The 25,781-nt window shown below is 41.7% G+C and overlaps 1 protein-coding gene and 1 long non-coding RNA gene across 4 annotated transcripts in view; one reads left to right on the top strand and one right to left on the bottom strand.

The window, feature by feature from the left end:
• The window catches only part of LOC139168532 (calcium-activated potassium channel subunit beta-2), a 363,544-nt gene that overhangs the window by 46,150 nt on the left and 291,613 nt on the right, over positions 1 to 25,781 (bottom strand). For all 3 annotated transcript variants that reach the window (XM_070754145.1, XM_070754146.1, XM_070754147.1), the window contains one exon: positions 8,700 to 8,822. In XM_070754145.1, coding sequence (XP_070610246.1) covers positions 8,700 to 8,755 — 56 coding nt within the window. In that variant the 5' untranslated portion in view covers positions 8,756 to 8,822. The remainder of the gene's footprint in view (positions 1 to 8,699; positions 8,823 to 25,781) is intronic.
• On the top strand, positions 6,952 to 14,495 carry LOC139168533 (uncharacterized). Its single transcript, XR_011559308.1, has 3 exons — positions 6,952 to 7,052; positions 10,324 to 10,623; positions 14,258 to 14,495. It is a non-coding gene; the product is annotated as an uncharacterized lncRNA (long non-coding RNA).

Below are 25,781 nucleotides of genomic sequence, written 5' to 3'. Positions count from 1 at the left end.
GGATTAGGTTAACAACTCTTGAAGCCTTTTTGGCAATGTTGTTGCAGTGGGCTTTGGCACTTAGGTCTTTGGATATGAGTATTCCAAGATCTTTTACAGAGTGAAGGTTGTCTGTAATGTCTTGTCTGTTCAGCTTGTATTTGGTGTTCTGATTTTTTTTTTTTTTTGGTGTAGGACAGTGTAGGACAGAGCATTTTTTGGTGATTGGAGTTAGGCAGAACAAGTAAGGAGCTTGTAATATTCATAAGAATGACCCTGAGAGGCAGGAGCGAGATCCACAGACCGGACAACTAAAAGTGAAAGGTGTCTTAGCCCAGTGAAGTAGAAGAGAGTATAGGGGACATTTCAGAAGGGACCCACCCAGTGGTGGGCTACTGCCCGGACAGGGGGGAACACAGTGGGGTAGTGAAAATGGAGCTCCATCCCAGAGCACCCAATTTGCACTGAAAGAAGTTGAAAGAAAATACATAAGCCACAGCCACAGTGTGGTAGTAAAATTTTTGGGCAGCCCTTCACTGGACCCTCTTTAATTTTCTGCTGCACGAATCCCAGCGACCTGTTAGGTCCCACAGAGTGGGCCTTCTCCGAGTCCCGTCAACTAAACAATGTTGTTTGGCAGGACCCAGGGGAAGAGCCTTCTCTGTGGCGGCCCCGGCCCTCTGAAACCAACTCCCCCTGGAGATTAGAATAGCCCCCACCCTCCTTGCCTTTCGTAAGCTCCTTAAAATTCACCTCTGTCGTCAGGCATGGGGGAACTGAGATATTATTTCCCCCTAGGTCTCTACAATTTATGCATGGTATGTTTGTATGTATGTTTGGTTTTATAATAAGGGTTTTTTTTAGTTGTTTTAATATTTGATTGTTACATGCTGTTTTTTTATCACTGTTCTTAGCTGCCCCGAGTCCATGGAGAGGGGCGGCATACAAATCCAATAAGTAAGTAAGTAAGTAAGTAAGTAAGTAAGTAAGTAAGTAAGTAAGTAAGTAAGTAAGTAAGTAAGTAAGTAAGTAAGTAAGTAAGTAAGTAAATAAATAAGCAAATAATAAATAAATAAATAAATAAATAAATACATAAATAAAAAGAGGGTGAAATATAGGTAGTCTTCCACTTACAACACTTCATTTAGTGGCCTCCAAAGTAGCAACATCACTGAAAAAAGCGACTTACGGCCGTTTTTCACCTTTACAACTGTTATATGCCAGGGTGGCGCAGCAGGCCACTGAAACTGACTGCTGCTATACAGCAGGCCACTGAAACTGACTGTAGATCTGTAGGTCAGTGGTTCAAATCTCATCACCGGCTCAAGGTTGACTCAGCCTTCCATCCATCCGAGGTGGATAAAATGAGGACCCGGATTGTGGGGGCAATAGGCTGGCTCTGTTTAAAAAGTGCTATTGCTAACATGTTGTAAGCCACCCTGAGTCTAAGGAGAAGGGAAGCATAAAAATCAAAATAAAATAAAAAATAAAAATGTGATCAAAATTCAGACGTCTGGGAACCGAGTCTCCTTTCCCAACCTTCTGAGTAGCAAAGTCAACGGGGAAGGCTGATTCACTTAATGACCATGTTTTACTAATTTAACAAGTGCCCTGATCGACGTAACAATTGTAGGCTAGAGAGGTAGCACAATGGGGCAAAACCTGCTTAACAAATGTCTCGTTTAGCCACATAAATTCTGGGTGCAGTTGTGGTCGTAAGTCGAGGACTACCTGCATAACCATACAATAAAGAGAGAGCTAGTATTCCTGGCTATGCTTCTTGGCTGGAGAACCTTATGGAGCTTTTGAGGCTGAGGACCACGTCATCTCGGCTCCTCTTCTCTTCTCCCCTGTAATTTGGAACTCAGTGGGTGTGCGGAATGAGCACTTGATTTATTTTTCCCTCACTAATGGTAGCCAGCAAAATGCAGCGGAGTAGATAATAGGAGGAATAGGAGGCTAAATGCATGATATTATGGGTAGACATGGAATGCTGACTAATATATCTGGGAGAGAAAGGGAAGATGGAGTTTTGAACAGGATCTCCCTTTGGTTCTGAAGGCAGGGAGTGGCCTGCTGGGGGTTTACAGGGGTTCGGTAGAACCTTAGGGCCAGAGGACCGTGGTACCTCTATTTAAGAACTTAATTCATTCTGTGACCAGGTTCTTAAGTAGAAAAGTTTGTAAGTAGAAGCAATTTTCCCCATTGGAATCAATGTAAAAGCAAATAATGCGTGCAAACCCATTAGGAAAGAAATAAAAGCTCGGAATTTGGGAGAGAGGAGGAGGAGGAAGAAGAGGAGGAGGACAGTCACTGCCGAAGGAAGAAGGGGAGCTGAGGGGAATCAAAAAAATCCAAAACTTTAAGACCTAAAAAAAAAAGAGGGACTCTGAGGCGACGAGGAGGAGCACGCACCTCCCATACACTATCTGTTGCTGCTGCTACCTGCTTCCCCTCCCTTCCCATGCTGAAGGGCTCCCCTCTCTTCTCACTCACTTGCTTTGTAGCCAGCGTCTTTCCTTTGCTCTGGTGACTTCTTGGCTGCCCAGAGCGAAGGGAGCGTTTCTTTTCTCTGGGCGCTGGCAGAGGTTCATTCCCTCTCCAAGCGCCCAGAGATAGGGAAATTCTTCGTTCGCTCTGGACTGCTAAAGCCTCCTTAAGCGCCACCAAAAGGCTCCTCTAGCAGCCCAGATGGTGGGGATTAAAGGGGGAATGGCAGGAAACTGGCCGGGCCTTCATGCCACTCTCAAATTTCCTGGGAAATTTTTCCGGGCTTGGGTTCTTAAGTAGAAAACGGTTCTTAAGTAGAGGCAAGAAAATCTTGAACACCGGGTTCTTGTCTAGAAAAGTTCTTAACATAGAAACATAGAAACATAGAAGTCTGACGGCAGAAAAAGACCTCATGGTCCATCTAGTCTGCCCTTATACTATTTTCTGTATTTTATCTTAGGATGGATATATGTTTATCCCAGGCATGTTTAAATTCAGTTACTGTGGATTTATCTACCACGTCTGCTGGAAGTTTGTTCCAAGGATCTACTACTCTTTCAGTAAAATAATATTTTCTCATGTTGCTTTTGGTCTTTCCCCCAACTAACTTCAGATTGTGTCCCCTTGTTCTTGTGTTCACTTTCCTATTAAAAACACTTCCCTCCTGGACCTTATTTAACCCTTTAATATATTTAAATGTTTCGATCATGTCCCCCCTTTTCCTTCTGTCCTCCAGACTATACAGATTGAGTTCATTAAGTCTTTCCTGATACGTTTTATGCTTAAGACCTTCCACCATTCTTGTAGCCCGTTTTTGGACCCGTTCAATTTTGTCAATATCTTTTTGTAGGGGAGGTCTCCAGAACTGAACACAGTATTCCAAATGTGGTCTCACCAGCATTCTATATAGTGGGATCATAATCTCCCTCTTCCTGCTTGTTATACCTCTAGCTATGCAGCCAAGCATCCTACTTGCTTTCCCTACCGCCTGACTTAAGTAGAGGCGTTCTTAAGTAGAGGTACCTCTGTACTATGCAGAAGCCAAATCTTGTGTCTCATGCCTGCACACAGGTTGGGGACATGGAGATGCGTGTGTATCTCCATTTCAGCTACCACACTATAGTGTGGCCCATACTAGGTTCAACCCACTACTGCGTGCAGGGGTGGGCAGCAGGGAGGATGGGGTGGAACACAGTTCCACTGACAAAAATGAAGCTGACTATAGTCTAGCTGACTATTCCCCCCTCCCATCCTCCTACTCCTCGGAAAGCGGCAGCGAGACCAGCACCAACAGGTGTTGCAGGGGCCCCATTTCCTCCGCCCTCTTTTCTCAACAGCTGATTGGCATCTGTTTGCCTAGCTACCCAGCCTGAGGCAAGGGGCAACCCAGGAAGGAGCGCGCAGGAAACACAAAGGAAATTGTCACCCCAGAGAGCGACACTGGTGAGGTTGTAAGTCGAGGACTTAACACTTCACTTGAACAATGATGATTGTTCAAGCCACTCCCACCTGGTCACATGGCCGGCAAGCCACTCCTACCCAGTCACATGACCATCAAGCCACACCCACGAAATAAGCCAAACGCACAGTGTGGCAGTAAAAATTTTGACTGTCCATTACTGACTGTATATATTTTGTTTGAAAACAGGAAAGCACATGTTTTGTTTGTGTCTTTCTGAGGCTCTGTCGCCGGATCCAATTTATTCAGAAAAACAAGCCGGCATATATTTAGACATGCATTGGACTGCAACCATACCAGCCCCCAGTTTGAACATCCCCGCTTGAAAATCAATAGATTGGTTTGATTCATTTTCAAGTTAGTACACTGCTTCAGGCAGCTTTTATCTGATCCTAGCTTGATATGTATTATTGTTATTTTATTCCTTTTGGGGGGTAATTTTTCACTACACTGCTTCCTCCATTACTTGCAGAAAATCCACATGCATTATTCCAGTTCACGGCTAAGAATGTACTGGAATGCATGCAATAAATGAACCGACTCCCGAAAAGCTCGCTAACCTTTCCCCAACTTGAAATGAATTTCATAATTTATCTATCTCATCTAGTGATAGGCGAACCAAACTCGCACAATTCGGGTCCGTACCGAATTTTGCGGTGTTCGGTATGCCGAACACGAACCCAATTTTTTTTGAAATTTCGGGCAAAGTTCGGGGTTGTGTTTGGCATTTGGAGTTATGATGTCACCGCCAGATTGCTAAGGACGCCAAGGTGATCACTTCCTGGATTCCATGGAATCCAGGAAGTGATCACCTTGGCATCCTTAGCAACCTGGTGGTGACCTCAAAGCTCCGCCCCCGGAATCTCTTCATGGGAGGGATTCCCCAGCTCCTTCAAAGGGAGGTCTTCACGTAAAAATAAACATGTTTATTTTTACGTGAAAGGACCACCCTTTGCTTGCAGCCCCGCTGCGGCGTCCTTTTTCGTGAAAATAACAATTTTTATTTTTATGTGAAGACATCCCTTTGAAGGAGCTGGGGAATCCCTCCCATGAAGAGATTCCGGGGGCAGAGCCTTGACGTCACCAGCAGATTGCTAAGGACGCCAAGGTGATCACTTCCTGGATTCCATGGAATCCAGGAAGTGATCACCTTGGCGTCCTTAGCAACCTGCTGGTATACGTGACGTCAAAGCTCCACCCCCGGAATCGCTTGCTGGGATTCCCCGTTCGGGTTTGAGTTCAGGTTCAAGTTTGGGTTCGGCCAAATTTTGCGTAAAGTTCATCCGTTGGGTTCGCCCATCACTAATCTCATCCTTTTAGTTCCCTCCCCCCAAAAAACTATAGCACAACAACAACATCATTTCCTCCTCCGGTTTACAGGATAATGTATGAGATCACATTCATTCCCTTAGAAAAAAGAGATATGAACAAAATAAATAAGTATCCCATGGCTCTGGCTATTTATCAAAATGTATTTAACTGTAATGGCTTGCTATCGGTAGATGCGTTGTTACCAAATGAAAAGCAGGCAGGAACGGCAGCAATTGTCATGCTGTTCTGGAACATTAGCCCATCACGCAACATAACTTGTGTCGCTCCGCAGACATAAAGCGGGCATGGCACAATCAGTCAATAATACCGCACCAGAACACAAATGTGATTCACATGGACGATTGAGAAATAAGATGGCTAATTGAAAAGGACGGCCATGTCATTTCCACAGGAGGCTGTGAGGCATGAAATGGACAGAAGAGAGGCAACAAATAAAAGATTAAACCAAACAAATAAGTTGTGGGAGCCCCAGGCAGTAAGGTGACTGAAGACCTACACTGCATGTTAAGAGGTCTCTACTTGGTTTTTGTGGATGTTTAATTCGGTTCTAGAAAGCCAAACTTAGCAGAAAGTTTATACTTAATGAAAAGTCTTTATCAAGAAACCTGTTGATAGGCTACCTCAGAAAGACCATTCGTTTTCATGAACCAGGGACAGACTGTTTCTGAATACAGTGGTACCTCTACCTAAGAACGCCTCTACTTACGAACCTTTCTAGATAAGAACCGGATGTTCAAGATTTTTTTGCCTCTTCTCAAGAACCATTTTCCACTTACAAACCCAAGCCTCCGAAACTGTAACTGGAAAAGGCAGGGAGAAGCCTCCATGGGGCCTCTCTAGGAATCTCCTGGGAGGTAACAGGGCTGGAAAAGGCTGAGAGAAACCTCAGTGGGGCCTCTCTAGGAATCTCCTGGGAGGAAACAGGGCCTCCACCCTCCCCGTGGTTTCCCCAATCGCATGCATTATTTGCTTTTACATTGATTCCTACAGGGAAAATTGCTTCTTCTTACAAACTTTTCTACTTAAGAACCTGATCATGGAACAAATTAAATTCATAAGTTCATAATACCACTGTATTTGTTCTCTTGTCCTTTTCTAAGGAATCCAGCTATATAGCGATGTAGCTATTAGTACACCAGAGAATAGTGAATTCCTCTGTCTCAGGTAGTTATGTATATACTCACAAAAGTATATACTACTATACATCTATCTTCCTAAGACTCCTCTACAGGCTAAACCACCAGAGTCCACTGTGAAGGATCACGTAAGTTCTTAGTAGCTTATTGAAACAATTCCAGGAGGAATAGAAAGCTACTTAAATTCTGGTAAACCCACAGAGTGAAAAATGTACTTTCCCGAGAACCCAACCACCTCAAGTATAGGTTGGTATTTTCTCAGTGGTTATGTAAAAAATACAACCCCTACTGTTATTCCTCTGCTGTGCAATAGCAACATGCGGTAAAGGTAATTGATTGGATAAAATTAAGCAAGATTATTACCTCTATGGCTGTTAAAGCTCACCCAGCCTGTAGTATTATCTTCCCAAATGAAGGCACTATTGATTTGGGGGAGAGGGGGAAGGGTATTAAAAGCTCGGAAGTTTTCTAGTTATTGCAGCATTTCAGTTATCTTGCATTTTTGAATTTTTTGTGTTTTTCTATGCAGGAGGAATCAACTTCACAAAAAAACAATATTTATTTTTAATGTCCTAAGATACCTGGAACAAGGAGCCTTCTACCTTAGATCTAATGGTTGACTTTTCTACATTTCCTGATCTCCCCTGCCCCGCCCGGTATGTATTTCTTAGTTAAAATGCAGCATAACCAGTGTGGGCATGGCTTATTTTGTGGGTGTGGCTTGATGGTCATATGACCGGGTAGGCGTAGCTTGCCTGGCATATGACTAGGTGGGAGTGGCTTGACAATCATGTGACCAGAGGTGGCTTAAAGGTCATGTGAGTGGGTAGGAGTGGCTTACCGACCAACATAAGTTTTCAAAAAGGTGCTTGGATTCTTTTTCAGTTGATTAAGTCACGTTATTTGAATAGCCACAAAAAGGACAAATGATAGCATTATTTGTTGAGGAGCCCAGTAATATTCTAAGGTTTTGTACTGAACCCACCAGGTTCAGTATGATAACAGATTAGGCAAGTAGCTCAATTTTCTTTCATTGCTATAAAAGTTCAGTTCTAGATAATGATTAAAATGTTTAAAGCATTTATGGGTAAAAACATACTATTTAATTATTTCCTATTTTAAAAGTAATTAAGGATCGTACTAAGGTACTAGGGAAGGAAAACTATTAAGTATTCAATAAATAGTGCATAAACATACTATCCCCATTGGGTCCCCCCCACCTTGGGGGAAGCAGCCCATTACTGAGCATAACCAAAGCATATTTTGCCTCCACATTCCACAGGGAAGTTTGAATTACAGGCATTCCTTGGAACTCTCTTCTTCTATTCTTTCATTGATATGTTCTATTACTATACCTTCTTTTCTATTATTTCTTAGATATATTTTACTATGAGTATCTCCTCTATAACCTTCATCATGTATTTTACTATGTGTATATAGATATATACCCACTAAAACCCTCATTGTGTATTGGAATAAATAAATAAATAAATAAATAAATAAATAAATAAATAAATAAAAATTAAGAATGTCTAAGTTACATACAATTTGAACTTACAAATGGGCTGACTCAGAGGTGGGTTCCTACCAATTCTAACCAATTCTTTAGAACTGTTAGTAAAGCAGCAACCATGGAACCAGTTCTATCGGTGATGGTCTGTGGGTGCCGCCATCTTGGATTTTGCTTCTGCGCATGTGCAAAAGCTATTTTGGGATTGCTGCGGGGGGGCACCCGTGCTCCCGCTGCAACCCTGAGCGAACCCATTGACTTTGCTTGTCAGATGGTCACAAAAGGGGATCACGTCACCTTGGGACACTGCAACCGTCGTAAATATGAGTCACTTGCCAAGCATCTGAATTTTGATTACATGACCATGGGTAAGATGGAGACTCCTACGTACCGCCGCTGCCGGTGCAATGTGCATGTAGTTCTGGGTGCATGGCACATACACGTGTGCATCTGAGCAAGATTTTGCTTCTGCAAAACCAAGGACCCTCTGGGTGAAGAAAGATTTCCCTTTATTTGTCCTCACTTTCTTACCTATGAACTTTAGGGAGTGCCCCCTCATCCTAGTATTATGTGAAAGAGAAAAGGATTTTTCTCTATCCACCTTTTCTATCCCATGCATGATTTTATACACTTCGATCAAGTCACCTCTTAAACGCCGTATTTCAAGGTTGAAGAGACCAAGGCGTTGCAACCTGGTTTCACAAGGGAATCTTAGGTCAAAAAGTAGCTAGCATGTCAAAGGTGATGCACAAGGAGCCCAGCACTTGCCTAACGCAGTGTGGACGCCACGTACCTTCTCTCATCGTGCCTGTATGACGTGGTGCTTCGGCCACTGGTCCAAATGAACATCTTAGAGGATTGGTCTCCACTGCCTCTCCTTACCGTTGAGGTCCTGGAGGAAAGCTGGTATGAGGACCTAGGAGAAAATGAAGAATCTTCATTACTGTGTGTTCTGTCTGGGTCACTCCGGAAGCCAAGACCAACCCAAAAAGAGAAGCCAGACACATCGGTAAAAGGCAAAGGCAGTTTATAAAATTCAAGAAAAACACAGGTAACAGAAAATGTCCTTACAAACAGGAAAACGCTGTATCTTCAAATATATCCACAAAGGCAAAAGTCCATGCAGCAATACAGGATTCTTGCTGCCAAGACGAGGCTGTAGATAGCAGACCTACACCTCCCACGAGTCTTCCAAACTGCTGGGCCACAAGCCAGGAACAGAGACGTCAAGAACAAAGCAGGTCACCGTAACTCCAACTGATAACACTCTACATAGCTTCAAGAGCTTGCCTGCCTATTAAAACCCTGCTAAGGAGGACCACACCCAAGCCCAGCTGTTCCTAATTCAGTGCTGATAATACTTCTTTAATTGCTCCTTTCTTTGATCTGAACATCTCTGTCGCATGTCAATGACGGCTTGTGCGTCATCACCTAATGACTCCAAGCTACTGGCTGGGGAGAGGCCCCCCCCCGGGGCTCTCCTGCTGTTCTCCTTTGTCCCATTCCTGACTTTCCCCTCCCCCGTCCGACTGCTCAGACCCCTCCTCTTCGCTGTCATCCTCCTCCGGGCATGGAGCCAGCAGAGACACAGCTGGTCCCTTAGCAGCCTCAGGCTGAACCACAACACTGTGCACTAAAAACCTGATGGGTCTCATCCACATCTAACAAATCCAAGTGCTAAATTTGATTGCCTTGCAGGCTCTGCTCCATAGAAGGTGCCTTTTAGATGATTCCAGGTGATATGCAAAACAAGACAATGACCTTTTCCTTCCCTTCCAGGGGGTTCGGTTGACATTAAATTATTTCCTGCTCGCCTTTCTTAATTTCTTTTCCCTCCTGTTTCCCTCTCCCTTTCTGTCAGAGCTAAGAAAATCTTACGGCACTGTCTTCTAAAATGTGTGGGTTCTTTATCTCAGGGACCGTCTTCTGCCGCACGAATCCCAGCGACCAGTTAGGTCCCACAGAGTGGGTCTTCTCCGGGTCCCGTCAACTAAACAATGCCGCTTGGCGGGACCCAGGGGAAGAGCCTTCTCTGTGGCGGCCCTGGCCCTCTGGAACCAACTCCCCCCAGAGATTAGAATTGCCCCCACCCTCCTTGCCTTCCGCAAGCTACTTAAAACCCACCTCTGCCGCCAGGCATGGGGGAATTAAGATTCCTTCTCCTCCTAGGCCTTTACAATTTTATGCATGGTATGTTTGTATGTATGTTTGGTTTTTTTTTTTTATATTAAGGGGTTTTTAATTCGCTTTTAGTATTGGATTATTATTGTATACTGTTTATGATTGCTGTTAGCCGCCCCGAGTTTTCGGAGAGGGGCGGCATATAAATCCAATAAAACTAAACTAAACTAAACTAAACAAAGCAAGTTCACTCACACTTGACTAATTTTCCTGTCCATCTCTGGTCACCTTTGCAGGCCTCCCGTCTCTCCCTGATAGTTTTTGATACCAACCTTTCTTTGGTCATTTCCTTTAAGCCTCCATGCGATATCCAACAATAATGACGGCTTGAAGCTGCATGAACCCATCTCTAACCAAACTGGCAGTGAAATGAAAACGGAGGTGAAAGTCCACCTTCCAGGTGGATTTCCAAATGGTGCAGCTGTTTCTCTGTGAATGTGTGTACATGCGTGCGTTTGTGTGATTGAGTGTGACATGGATCCCATGGCAACTTGATCTGTGACACCGTGACTACCAAAGAGATTTGTTGACTTTAGGTAAATGCTCATTTCCCCCACTTTTCACAGTTATTCTTCAACTTAGCCTTCCTCAATTTACCATCTTCTACATTTAACAGAATACAGTAACTGAATAACAGAGTTGGAAGGGTCCTTGTAAGTCATCTAATCCCCCCCCAAGCATCATTTCTGACAGATGACAGTATAATCTCTTCAGATCGTGCATAACGTGGCGGCGAGAGCCATCGTGGGGCTTCCCAGATTCGCCCACGTTTCCACAACACTCCGTGGCCTGCATTGGCTGCCGATCAGTTTCTGGTCACAATTCAAAGTGTTGGTTATGACCTTTGAAGCCGTACATGGCAGTGGACCAAAGTACCTTCGGAACCGCCTGCTACCCCACAAATCCCAGTGACCGATAAGGTCCCACAGAGTTGGCCTTCTCCGGGTCCCGTCGACTAACAATGTTGTTTGGCGGGCCCCAGGGGAAGAGCCTTCTCTGTGGCAGCCCCGGCCCCCTGGAATCAACTCCCCCCTGGAGATTAGAACTGCCCCCACCCTTCTTGTCTTCCATAAATTACTCAAGACCCATCGATACCGCCAGGCATGGGGGAGTTGAGACACCTTTCCCCCCAGGCTTTTTATATTTTTATATTTATGTTTGGTATGTATGTGCTGTTTGCTTTTTAATATGGTAGGGTTTTATAGGCTTCTTTTAATATTAGATTTGTTTCGCGCTAATATTGTTTTATTATTGTTGTGAGCCGCCCCGAGTCTTCGGAGAGGGGCGGCATACAAATCTAATAAATTGAATTGAATTGAATTGAAGGAAGCAATCTGTATTAAGCATTTGCCTGAGAAGGTGAGAGATGGATGCAAGAATTTATGCCTCAGATGCAAACTTTCTTAAATGAGTGGAGCAGAGAGGACACAGGGCAAGGGAATAGATGCCTTTAGCTTAACTGCGGCTGGCCCTGGGCCGAATTTCAAAAGTCTGCTGCTATAGATAAGTTCAAAAAAAAAAGAGAAAAAAATGTCCTTTCTCCTAGCAGAATACTGAGAATAGGTGTCACCTGTCACGTTATGCTTGCTTTTGCTTTGCTACCAGGCTGTGACAGACTGCCATGAACTCTGGGGATGGAGGGATGAGATGCTTGGGGAAAAAGCAAAAGTAACTGTTGTATCTCCCTGAGATGCTGCCTCAAGGTCACTTAGCTGGGAGAAGAAAGTAGCTGCAGGGAGATTGTGATCCTGCTGTATAGAGCGCTGGTGAGACCACATTTGGAATACTGTGTTCAGTTCTGGAGACCTCACCTACAAAAACATATTGATAAAATTGAACGGGTCCAAAGATGGGCTACAAGAATGGTGGAAGGTCTTAAGCATAAAACGTATCAAGAAAGACTTAATGAACCCAGTCTGTATAGTCTGGAGGACAGAAGGGAAAGGGGGGACATGATCAGAACATTTAAATATGTCAAAGCGTTAAATAAGGTCCAGGGGGGAAGTGTTTTTAATAGGAAAGTGAACACAAGAACAAGGGGACACAATCTGAAGTTAGTTGGGGGAAAGATCAAAAGCAACATGAGAAAATATTATTTCACTGAAAGAGTAGTAGATCCTTGGAACAAACTTCCAGCAGACGTGGTTGGTAAATCCACAGGAACTGAATTTAAACATGCCTGGGATAAACATATATCCATTGTAAGATAAAATACAGGAAATTGTATAAGAGCAGACTAGATGGATCATGAGGTCTTTTTCTGCCGTCAGTCTTCTATGTTTCTATGCAGACCAACCTACCCTTGAACTGACCCTACTGAAAACAACTTGCTTGAATCTGATTGGTCATGGGGGGGGGAAGGGGTCAGTGATGGGAGGAATTTAAAAGTGGGAAAAGTTGGATTTAGGGATTTTGTTGTGCAATTCTCAGTTCTGGCTCTGCATTACTGCAATAGAAACATAGAAGACCTCATGGTCCATCTAGTCTGCTCTTATACTTTTTCCATCTCTATGATTCTACAAACTCCGAAGCAGCTTAGAAAAGCGGGTCATCAACTCTTATGAAACTTGGCCATGTTCAAAGAGTGTGTTTCCAGGAGCTGTCATTTGGACCTCTTTTACTTCTGGTTGGAAATTCTTGAAACCTCATCAGAACATATGAGTATATGGAGCGTATGAAACATTGCTAAATGTAGAATAGGGCTTATCAATTCTGTTTTGAGCACCAAGGATTTTATCAGACCTTTTAATGACATCCAGCCCTCTCCACCAAATAAATTGATGGCATCAGACCAGAATATCTCCGGGACCGCCTTCTGCCACACGAATCCCAGCGACCGGTTAGGTCCCACAAAGTTGGCCTTCTCCAGGTCCCATCGACTAAGCAATGTCGTTTGGCGGACCCAGAAGAAGAGCCTTCTCTGTGGCGGCCCCAACCCTCTGGAACCAGCTCCCCCCAGATATCAGAGTTGCCCCCACCCTCCTTGCCTTTCGCAAGCTCCTTAAAACCCACCTCTGTCGTCAGGCATGGGGGAATTGAAATTTCCCTTCCCCCTAGGCTTATAGAATTTATACATGGTATGCTTGTATGTATGAGTGGTTCTTTAAATTGGGGTTTTTTAGATTGTTTTTAATATTAGGTTTGTTTACATTGTCTTTTTTATTGTTGTTAGCTGCCCCGAGTCTTCGGAGAGGGGCGGCCTACAAATCTAATAAATAAATAAATAAATAAATAAATAAATAAATAAATAAATAAATAAATAAATAAATAAATAAATAAATAAATAAATAAATAAATAAATAAATAAATAAATAAATAAATAAATAAATAAATAAATAAATAAATAAATAAATAAATAAATAAATAAATAAATAAATAAATAAATAAATAAATAAATAAATAAATAAATAAATAAATAAATCTGCTGAAAGTTTAATACGCTATTTGCAAGGGCATTGTCTGCACAAATATTGAAATTATGTGTGCTACTATGCAAAAGCAATATCAATGTGTGAATTCTTTGATGACAAGTCATTTCTTGGTATCAGGACAGGTTTCCAAATTCTGATGTATAAAAGATCAAAGATCTACATCTAATCAAATATATTACCCAGGCATGAAATCAATTTTCCAGAGTTATTTGGAAAAATACTTCGTTATTTTGTGAATTTCCTGAAAACCCCCCACACATTCTAAATATATTTGTATTATTTACAGAAGAATGCATTGCTGATCTTCTCTTCTACTTCTTCAGAACTAAATTAAGTTTGGGAAGCCTGCCATATTTATTTGTATAAATAATATAATGTGGATAAGGGTGGTTTTTTTTCAAGCTCTATATTCCTGTGTCCCAACCTTCTACCTAAGTAGCTCTCTGTATCAACAGGACCTTTTTAATTTAATGGAAAGAAAGAGGTAACAGAGGCTGAAAGAGAAGGAACATTAAAATAAAATGCCTTTCCTGCCTTTTCCAAATAGCTATCGTTTGAAGAAAACAAATGCACATACGTGGTCAATATGCCTATTGAATGTCTTTTGCTTCTAAATTGTGAAATTTGCAGTCTATTAGATTTCCTCTGCTTGAGTGCTTGGAAACAAGAGTTAAGGACATTTATAGGTTTGTTCACAGTGTAAGCTTTGTGAGATCTAATTTGTTTTTTTCTTTTCCAGATAAGCAGGCTGGAATAGAAAGAATAGATAGCAAAACAACACAGCTTTGAAATCTTGTTTCTACATGCCCAGCAATGTAATGTAATGATTTATATGGCCACTCATTTCCGGTCAACGACTACTTCAGCTTCAACAGCAACAACACAAGAGCACGCAACAGATTCAAACTTAACATCAACCGCTCCAAACTTGACTGTAAAAAATATGACTTTAACAATAGAGCTGTCGAAGCATGGAACTCATTGCCAGACTCAGTGATGTCAGCCCCCAGCCCCCAACATTTCTCCCTAAGACTCTCCACGATTGACCTCTCCAGGTTCCTAAGAGGCCAGTAAGGGGCGTACATAAGTGCACTGATGTGCCTATCGTCCCCTGTCCAATCTTCTTTCCTTATCTCATATATCATACATTTTCTCTCCTTTCCTCCTACTTCTCTTCTTTCTTACTTTCTATCATTATATATATTACTTAATGTCTATTCTCTTTCATATGTATTGTATATTGGACAAAGAATAAATAAATAAATAAAAAATAAACAGTGACTTTTTATTCAGGGACTTTTTATTTTTATTATTTTTATACCAAAGAGCACCAACATATCAAAAATAAGTGTACCACTGATGTCCCAACACCATCCAAGGTCATCCACAAGTGCAACAGCTGTGGTGTTGCAGTGCTTAGAATGCAGTATTGCAGACTGACTCTGCCCACTGCCAGAAGTTCAATCCTGGATTCAAGATTGTTCCAGATTGTTGAGGGCAATTTTATTTATTTATTTTATTTTATTTATTTATTTTGGCCAATACACAATGAGGGTTTTAGAGGGTATATATATATATATATATATATATATATATATATATATATATATATATATATATATATATATATATATATATATATTATCCTAGTCTCCCTTAATTTTCAAATTCAGCTTAAACATGTGACATATATATATATATATATATATATATATATATACACACACACACATAGTAAAATACATGATGAAGTTTATAGAGGAGATACTCATAGTAAAATATATCTAAGAAGATATAATAATAGAACATATCAATGAAAGAATAGGAGAAGAGATATAGGAATAGAAGAAAGGTATAGGAGATATAGGAGAGCAATAGGACAGGGGACGGAAGGCTCTCTAGTGCACTTGTACTCGCTCCTTACTGACCTCTTAGGAATCTGGATAGGTCAACCGTAGATAATCTAAGGGTGAAGTGTTGGGGGTTTGGGGATGACACTATGGAGTCCGGTAATGAGTTCCACGCTTCGACAACTCGGTTACTGAAGTCATATTTTTTACAGTCAAGTTTGGAGTGGCTAATATTAAGTATAAATCTGTTGTGTGCTCTTGTGTTGTTGTGGTTGAAGCTGAAGTAGTAGGACATTGCAGCATATGATCTTGTGGGCAATACTTAAATCTTGTTTAAGGCGTCTTAGTTCTAAACTTTCTAGGCCCAGGATTGAAAGTCTAGTCTCGTAGGGTATTCTGTTTTGAGTGGAAGAGTGAGGGGCTCTTCTGGTGAAGTATCTTTGGACATTTTCAAGGGTGTTAATATCTGAGATGCGATATGGGTTCCAAACAGATGAGCAGTATTCGAGGATGGGTCTGGTAAAAGTTTTGTAAGCTCTGGTAAGTAGTGTGAGATTGCCAGAGCAGAAGCTACGTAGGATTAGGTTTACAACTCTTGAAGCCTTCTTGGCTATGTTGTTGCAGTGGGGTTTGGCACTTAAATCTTTTGTTGTTAGTATACCGAGGTCTTTAACCGAGTGGGGATTATCTGTGATAATTTGATTATTCAGTTCGTATTTGGAGTTCAGATTCTTCTTCCCAATGTGTAGGACAGAGCATATTCAGACTCTGTAAACTGTTTAGAGAATTCTGTAAAGCCTTATGAAGGAGTATTATTATTATTATTATTATTATTATTATTATTATTATTATTATTATTATTATTTATTAGATTTGTATGCCGCCCCTCTCTGCAGTATATAAGTCTGAGTGCTACTGCTATTGCTATTCAGTAATGTCTCTGTGTTCTAAGCTGGCTTGAAATCTACTTGAATCCATTATCCACACAAATTTGTTCATTTTTAGCATTGAATAAGGGGCCAGTTTCTCCTCAACTTCTATCCAAACAACTAGGATATGGCTAATAGCTAGCAGCCAACAATGATTTAGATTCGCTCCTTCAAAAGACTTGCAGAACACATTAGAAAAAACCTCTTTGGTTCTGTGCCATTATGAATTCTTTGAAGATGGTGCAAGGCAGAGAATTATGCAGTGTACTGCTTGACAGAAATCTATTTCTTCAAATCACAGGCTTTTATTTAATCTGACTTTTCCAAGGAGAAAAGCATAGCCAGGTGGGGTGGAAACTGTTTTTGAGTGTTTCCCTAAATTCAAGGGGCTAGGAGAACTTTCTGTGCAATTACGTTAAGAAAAATTCAGAGAAACTAGATAGGTTCAGATACAATCAATGCGGATGAACATGGGACTAGAAAATACGAAGAAAGAATGGGCAGAATTTAGCCTTGGCAAGCTAGGACCAAAAGGTGATAATTTAGCACACTCTCTGCTGCTGATACAGTTCTACAGAGCTGTTGATACAGTTCTAAAGAGGAATCATTGAGTCTGTCATTTGCACCTCTACAACTGTCTGGTTTGGTTCTGCAACCCAACAAGACCGACACAGACTTCAGAGGATAATCAGAACTGCAGGAAAAATAATTGCTGCCAACCTGCCTTCCATTGAAGACCTGTATACTGCACGAGTCACAAAGAGGGCAGTGAAAATATTTACAGACACCTATCATCCTGGACACAATTTGTTTCAATTCCTACCCTCAAAACATCGCTACAGAGCACTGCACACCAAGACAACTAGACACAAGAACGCCACCACTCTACTAAACAAATAATTCCTCCAACACTGTCAAACTTTTTACTAAGTCTGTACTTCTATTTCTACTAGTTTTTTCTCATCATTCCTATCATCCTTTTCCTTCCACTTAGAACTGTATGACTGTAACTTGTTGTTTGTATCCTAAGATTTTTATTAATATTGATTGTTTGCTCATTGCTTATTTGACCCCTAAGACAATCATTAAGTGTTGTGCTACATGATTCTTGACAAATGTATCTTTTCATTTATGTACACTGAGAGCATATGCACCAAGACAAATTCCTTGTGTGTCCAAACACACTTGCCAATAAAGAATTCTGTTCTCTACAAGCACCTGAAAAGATGGAACCCACAAGAATTGTTCTGTACTAATGCAGGGTAAATGATGGATTTAAGTTAAAAGAAGGTTGGACTTTAGCCAAATGTTAGGGGGGGAAAAAAAACTTCAAATGAAACTTCACCATGATATTGATGTTGAGACTCTAGAAAGAGTGCAGAGATGAGCGACAAAGATGATTAGACGATTGGAGGCTAAAACATATAAAGAACGGTTGCAGGAACTGGGCATGGCTGGTTTAATGATAGTAGTGTTCCAATATCTGCCGCACGAATCCCAGCGACCGGTTAGGTTCCACATTCCCGTCAACAAAACAATGTCGTTTGGCGGGGCCTAAGTGAAGAGCCTTCTCTGTGGTGGCCCCGGCCCTCTGTAACCAACTCCCCCTGGAATTTAGAATTGCCCCCATCCTCCTCGCCTTTTGTAAGCTCCTTAAAACCCACCTCTGCCGTCAGGCATGGGGGAACTGAGATATTCTTTCCCCCTAGGCCTTTACAATTTATGCATGGTATGTTTGTTTGTATGTATGTATGTTTGGTTTTACAATAAGGGTTTTTTAGCTGTTTTAGTATTGGATTTACATGCTGGTTTTTTATTACTGTTGTTAGCCACCCCGAGTCTATGGAGAGGGGCGGCATTCAAATCAAATCAAGTCAAGTCAAGTCAAGTCAAGTCAAGTCAAGTCAAGTCAAGTCAAGTCAAGTCAAGTCAAGTCAAGTCAAGTCAAGTCAAGTCAAATCAAAAAACAAACAAACAATAAATAAATCTCACGGGTTGCCACAAAGAATTTATTTGATGATTTCTTTGGTTCTGCGCATGCCTGGCAGCAAAATCTCACATGGGGGTGGGCATGCCCGCACTGGCCTCTGGGACTGATCTGGTAAGAAAAGGTAAGTGAGACCCTTCACTGATCTGTAGATGTGGTCAAACAGGCAGGACAATCTGCTTTGGATTCTTACATTAAGCAGTGAATTGAATACAACCATCTTAGTGGCCCTTTTCAATTCTATAATAATGTGTATCTATGTGACACGTGTACACTGTGAATCAGTGGAATACTACGATACAAGGGGGAGATTGCTGAGAAGACTTCCCAACTGATCACACTAGTGCCTTTGAGCTTCCCATCTGTGCTATCATTAACCTTGCCTGCTTCATTAGCAGCACCGAGGCATGGCAACCCTTTCCCATTTAACCTGCAATTATACACCTAATCTTGCGTAAAATTGTAATGCTAATGACACCACTGCAGGCCTGACTAAACGTCAGATACACGAGACTTTGTCTTGAATGTTTCCTTGAAATTCATGATCACATTCTACAGACAAACTCACTGGGAACACTGTCAAAAATTCTGTGTGTGGCCATTGGAAGGTTTTGTACTTTCAGGGACTCTCCAGTTATGATGAACTAAACCAGCGGTGTCAAACTCAATTTCATTGAGGGCTGCATCAGCGTTGTGACCTTGTGATAAAGGACCCTTAGATTATCTACGGTTGACCTATTCAGATTCCTAAGAGATCAATGACGGTCTTGGTGTATTCAGGTTTCTTCCCGTGTAGGATTTGGAAATTTCTGGCGACGTTTCGACGAGGTCCCACTCGTCATCTTCAGGCTGGTGTTTCTGTCCTTGTACTAAGGCGAACACTGCGAGACCTGAGCTGCCTTCCTTCTATAAATACTGGTGGCTGGGTGTGGTTTGATGGCTCAGCAATTGCCTGCTGTGTAGAAACTTCCTGGTGAGTCAGTGGGGTAACATCTGGGGTCGTTGATGTAGCTGAAGTATGCTGATTAGTTAATGGTTGTTGATTAGGCGTGATATCCTGAGTAGTTGAAGCTTGCAGGCTACTTGATTGTTTTGCAATGTGTGTTCTGAGTCTAGTTTCAGTTTTTATGGCTGGGTTACGTTTGAGGGCTGGTTTCCAGATGTCTGGTAGGCGGGAGGTAGGCGGGAGGTATTTTGGGGATGTTTTTCTATCTCGGTGGCTTCCATGATTATTCTTTTGCTGTAGTGTTCTGTTTTGGAAATTAATTTAGTACTGTCAAAATCAATTTCATGTCCTGTAGTTTTGAAGTGTTGGAAAAGGGAGGAGGTTTTTTCTTTTTTCCTTAATGCATTCTTATGTTCTGCAATACGTGCATTTACTCTCCTGTTAGTTTGTCCAATATATGTGGCTGGGCAGATTTTACATGGTATTTGATAAACTCCCTGGTTTTCTAGCTGGATATTGTCTTTCGGGTTTCTTAGGATGTTGGCTATTTTTTAATCTGTACCAAAGGCTGTCTTGATGTTGTGTTTGCGGAAAATTTTACTGATTGTATCTGTGGTGCCTTTGATGTAAGGGAGGAGGGCGATGCCATTGTCCTGTTCTGTGCCTTGGTTCTTGTGGGGTGTCTCTTTTTGGATTAAGTTGTTGATTGCCTCTCTTTGGAATCCATTGGAAATTAATAAATTTGTGAGACTGTGTAATTCAGTGTTCGCAGTGTTCGCCTTAGAACAAGGACAGAAATACCAGCCTGAAGATGACGAGTGGGACCTCGTCGAAACGTCGCCAGAAATGTCCAAATCCTACACGGGAAGAAACCCGAATACACCAAGACCATCATATATATATATACCCACTAAAACCCTCATTGTGTATTGGACAAAATAAATTTAAAAAATAAAATAAATAAATAAATAAATAATAAATAAATAAATAATAAATAATAAATAAATAAAAAATAAATAAAAAATAAATAAATAAATAAAAGCACAACAGTAAAATCTGATTTCGCTGGGCCCTAGAGAGCTCAAAGCCACTACTTTGCTAGCAGTTCGTGTCTCTTTTCTTAATAAGACTTCAGTTCCCAGGGGAACATCGAGAAATGAAGAAAATAACAAAGAGTTTAAGTCCATCCGGTGAATTTATCCTTAGTTTTTTTTTCCTCCCTACAATTCCATTTTGGAGTAGACGTTGTGAATGCTTTTTTGTTCTGTGCCAGAAAGAAACAAATCAGAGAGACAATGGGTTCCACAGGGAGAAAGCTTCGACGGTGGCCTTTTGCTGGCTGTGTTGATTTTCTGTTTAGAGGTAGTTTTAAACATTGGCCAGTGTTCAACCTTAGTCTCTTTCACCTGCTGTCTTTTCAAGGGGTAACCCCGGGGTTTTCTTCAGGGCTCAGCTCCCAGCTGTCAGCAGAATAAGAAGATTTCTACTAGATGCGAGCAAAAGCCCATCTAGTTCAGCTTTTGGCTTCCTACAACTAGTTCTCAACTTACCACAGCTTATTTAGTGACCATTTGAAGTTTCAAAGGCACGGAACATAAGTGGAAAAAGTAACTTATGACCACCGCATTATCCCCATGGGCATGCAATCAAAATTCAGACAATTCATATTTACATCGCTAGAGTCATGTGATCACCTTCTGACAAGTAAAGTCATGTGATCAAACAACTTTTTGATAAACAAAGTCTCTCTCTCTCTCACACACACACATGCACACACTCATACATATGTTTAGAAGCTTAATATTTCAGTCTCCTGGAGTCATGTGATCACCTTCTGACAAGTAAAGCCCTACATGGTTTAGGACCAGATTATCTACGGGACCGTCTTCTGCCTTATGTCTCCTAGTGGCTGGTTAGGTCCCACAGAGTCGGCCTTTTCCAGTCCCGTCGGCCAGGCAGTGTCGTTTGGTGGGGCCTAGGGGAAGAGCCTTCTCTGTGGTGGCCCCAACCCTTTGGAATGAACTCCCTCCGGAGATATGTACTGCCCCCTCCTTCCTGGCCTTTCACAAAGCCTTGAAGGCTCATCTTTGCCAGTGGGCATTGGGGGCCGCGAGTGTTGAGAGCTAGCTCTGGCCGATGTTATGAATGGCTAGACCCAGTTGGATGAATGCGTGTGATTGTGTTTAGGATAAATGAGGTTTTAGAATTTTAGTTTTTAATATTTTAATATTAGATTTCTACACATTTATTTGTTTGTTTGTTTGTTTGTTTGTGCTTTGTTTGTTTGTTTGTTTATTTATTTTTAGTCTAACTAACTAACCAACTAACCAACTAACCAACTAACCAACTAACCAACTAACCAACTAACCAACTAACCAACTAACTAACTAACTAACTAACTAACTAACTAACTAACTAACTAACCAACTAACTAACTAACTAACTAACCAACTAACTAACTAACTAACTAACTAACTTCATGTGGCCAAGCAACATTCTGACAAGCAAAATCTCTCTCTCTCTCTCTTTCTCTCTCTCTTCTCTCTCTCTCACACACACACTTAGAAGTTTAATATGGCAATCTTTTTACTGTTACTGCAAAAGCCCTTTCAGGTAGGCAGGATTGAGAGATGGAATATCTGTGGTGGCTTGACAATATCTGTAAACTACTTAGAGAGCAGGGGTGGGCAGCAGGCAGGACGGGGTGTAATGCAGTTCCACCAGCGGAAATGAAGCTGTGTGCCCAGCTCTAGCTGACCACCCCCCTCCCATCCTCCTCCTCTTCCTCCTCGGAAAGCAGCAGGGAGACCCTGCAGGAGTTGCAGGGGGCCCCATTTCCTCCCCACTCTTTTCTCAACAGCTGATCAGCACCGGTTCACCTAGCTACCCAGCCTGAGGCAGGGGGCGATCCAGAAAGGAGAGTGCGAGAAACGCGAAGCAAATTGTCACCCCGGAAAGAGGCACTGATGAGGTTGTAAGTCGAGGAGTTAACAGTTCACTTGCACAATGATGATCGTTCAAGCCACTCCCACCTGGTCATATGTCTGGCAAGCCACTCCTACCCCATCACATGACCATCAAGCCACACCCACAAAATAAGCCACACCCACAGTGTGGCAGTAAAAATTTGGCTGCCCATTACTGTTAGAGAGTGCTGTATATTTGAAGCTATTCCCTTACTGGAGATCAGAAAAGCTCTTTAAAAGTGTTTGTGAAATACAAATGGTTGAGACAGTAGACCTCAACCAAGGAGGAAAAAAGGGAAAGGAAGGAAAAGGAGGAGGAGGGGGAGGACTAATCAATCATGGTGAATTGAATTTGCTCATTTTCTAGATAATATCTGTCTTTTGTGCAAGCTCAAATATCAATAGGTGGTTACAATGGGACTTAAAAGCGTAAGGTAATAACAGTAATTACATTCAGACTTGCAGTTACTCTTTTCATTCTGCAATGTTGTAATTGATTTACCACTTCAATTGTTATTTAGCAAAGAAAACACGAAGGTCCATCCAGCAATTGCCCTGGTTCAGGATGATAACTAACAAAATTATCCTGACAGGTGATTTTGTGAACTGCACGTAGCAATTTGATAAATTTCCTGCCTGTTCCCTTAATTTGGCCTTTAACTGGCAAGTCTTAAAGGGGATGAATGTTTACTGATGCGAAGTTCAATTAAAGTGACAAGTCCAAGACTACATCTTAATCAGATCTGTCTGTCTGTCTGTCTGTCTGTCTGTCTGTCTGTCTGTCTGTCTGTCTGTCTGTCAGTCTGTCTGTCTATCTATCTATCTATCATCTATCTACTATCTCTCTCTCTCTCTCTCTCTCTCTTTCTATGAACTCTCTCTCTCTCTCTCTTACTATCAACTATCTCTCTATCTATGTATCTATGTATCTATGTATCTATGTATCTATGTATCTATGTATCTATGTATCTATGTATCTATCTATCTATCTATCTATCTATCTATCTATCTATCTATCTATCTATCTATCTATCTATCATCTATCAACTCTCTCTCTCTTTTACTATCAACTATCTCTCTCTCTATCTATGTATCTATCTATCTATCTATGTATCTATGTATCTATGTATCTATGTATCTATGTATGTATGTATGTATGTATGTATGTATGTATGTATGTATCTCTCTCTCTCTCTCTTACTATCAACTATCTCTCTCTATCTATGTATCTATCTATGTATCTACTATCTATGTATCTATCTATGTATCTATCTATGTATCTATCTATCTATGTATCTATCTATCTATGTATCTTTCTATCTATCTATCTATCTATCTATCTATCTATCTATCTATCTATCTATCTATCTATCTATCTATCTGTTGTGAGTGGTCCTTGTCCAACTCTGGTAATGATAGATTCTGAGGAGGATGAGCCAGGCCCATCTTGGTACACTGGGGCAGTGGTTTTGTCAGCTGATGGTGAGAGTGAGGGTGAAATAGACCTGGATGAACCTGAAGGACCACCAGAAGTGGCAGATATGCCAATAACAGTAGGGTCTGAATTAGAGGAGGAAGACCATGAGCCTTTGTTAGATGTCCGCTTTAGAAGACTAAGAAAAAGACAAGAATACTTGTATGAGAAAAGGAAGTAGTCTGTAGTTTGTTAACTCTAGGGAATTGTTGATCACTCTCCATAGGTACAGTATTTAAGGGTGGCTAATGGGAAATTTGGGGTGGAGTTTCAATGTTTGTAATGGGATCAGTTGATATTTGGAGTTTCCAGCCATGTTATGCTAGCCAACTGTTGTTTCTCTGCTAAAATCCTTGGAGTAGAATTGCCCTGTCTGTGGTGAATCTGGAAAGCTGTAAATGTAAGTCAGTGAAACCGGAGACTCTTTATCTCATAAAGGAATACACAAATTGGCTTTGATCTTCGGCAGTAGTAGCCTAGCCACTGGACTGTTATCTTTTAACTCCTCTCACTGAGAAGCTGCCAAGATGAACTCACATACATGAATTTGGCTTGTATAAATGATACTTTCTATATAAAAGGATTGATTTGAAATATCAGCACGTGGATTCCTCCTTTGTTTTCCACCTGCATAGATCTGGGATAGAACACTATCTATCGATCCATCCAGGGGTGGGCTACTGCCCGGATCGGGGGGGGGGCACATTGGGGTAGCAAAAATGGAGCGCCATCCCAGAAACACCCAATTTGCACTGAAAATGCGGAAAGAAAATGCATAAGCCATCCCACAGTGTGGTAGTAAAGATTTTGGTAGCCCTTCACTGCATCCATCCATCCACCCATTAAATAGGGTAGACAAGTTCTTTGGTGCAGGAGTCCTGGGTTCAAATACCAGCTGATACCAGTAGGGTCCCTGACAAAGTCCTCCTAAACCTTCACCTGCCTACCTCAAAGCAACTAAGATAATTAAGGCCCTGTAGCAGTGGTGAAATCCAAATTACTACCGCATGGTTTGATGGGCATGGTGTGGTGTGGCATAGTAAGCATGACAGGGCAAGAATACTTGAAAATTCCCATTCCCACCCCATTCTGGGGGCAGCCAGAGGTGGTATTTGCCAGTTCTCTGAACTACTCAAAATTTCTACCAGTTCTCCAGAACCAATCAGAATCTGATGGAACCTACTGGCGTGCATAAGTGCACCATTGTGCCTACCATCTGTTGTGGTTAGCTCTGGACCAGCTCCTGCCCCAAGGAATGTGGATGTGGATGTGGGGGAGACATCCACATGCTGCAAGCCTGTTTTGATCCCGATGGAATCTGCCGATGAAGCCTCCTTTGACCAAGGCAGCATGAGTGACAGGGAAGAGGGGAGTTTGGCAGACAGCTCAGGAGGAGATCAATCATCTGTATCATCTCTGGATTCTGAACAAGAATTAATGACACATCCACGCATGCATAGAGTGATGCATAGGAGACAAAAACTAAGGGATTATTACAAGAGAAAATGAGGGCACCTGTGGTTGGGTAGGGCTCCAGTAATTAGGGCTGCTGCTATAAATAGCAGCGTGTGGGTTTGGCCGTTGTGAAAGAGTATCTGATCGCAGTTCTTCAGGAATCGTGTGTTGCTGTTTTCTGGACTTTGTTGATTTTTTCACGCCTTTGAAACCAAAGCAGAGCAACGTGTGTGTGTGTGTGTGTCTCACTTCGTTGGAAGAAGAAGGGGTGTGAAGTTTCTTCACAGCTGCTAGCTAAGTACTTAATGACTGCTTAAGGGAAATTATACAGACTACCCGGTTGTTTTGGGACGAGTGCTCTTTGCAATACAAAAAGAGTGCTTAGTTTATTTTGAATTTTGTGATAAAGAACATTGTTTTGAATTTTCAAACGTGTGTGTGTCTGCAATTTGTACCCTTGAATTTTTGGGAGGCTCCTACCAGAGAGCCCGGCAGAACACTATCCCTGTCCTACTGTCCTATTGTCCAAATATACCAGTACCTACTTTGCTTTTGCTTATGTTTATACCATACCTCTTGTACATGTTTTGAAAAACCTTCAGAAATATAGGACATGTTCTGCTGGGCTCTCTGATAGGAGCCTCCTGAAAATTCAA

Source organism: Erythrolamprus reginae, chromosome 5 (genome assembly GCF_031021105.1).
Source record: "Erythrolamprus reginae isolate rEryReg1 chromosome 5, rEryReg1.hap1, whole genome shotgun sequence".
In the NCBI taxonomy this organism is placed as follows: domain Eukaryota; kingdom Metazoa; phylum Chordata; class Lepidosauria; order Squamata; family Dipsadidae; genus Erythrolamprus; species Erythrolamprus reginae.
The sequence above is the reverse complement of the archived record's forward strand: the minus strand, read 5'-3'. Positions and strand labels throughout refer to the sequence as shown.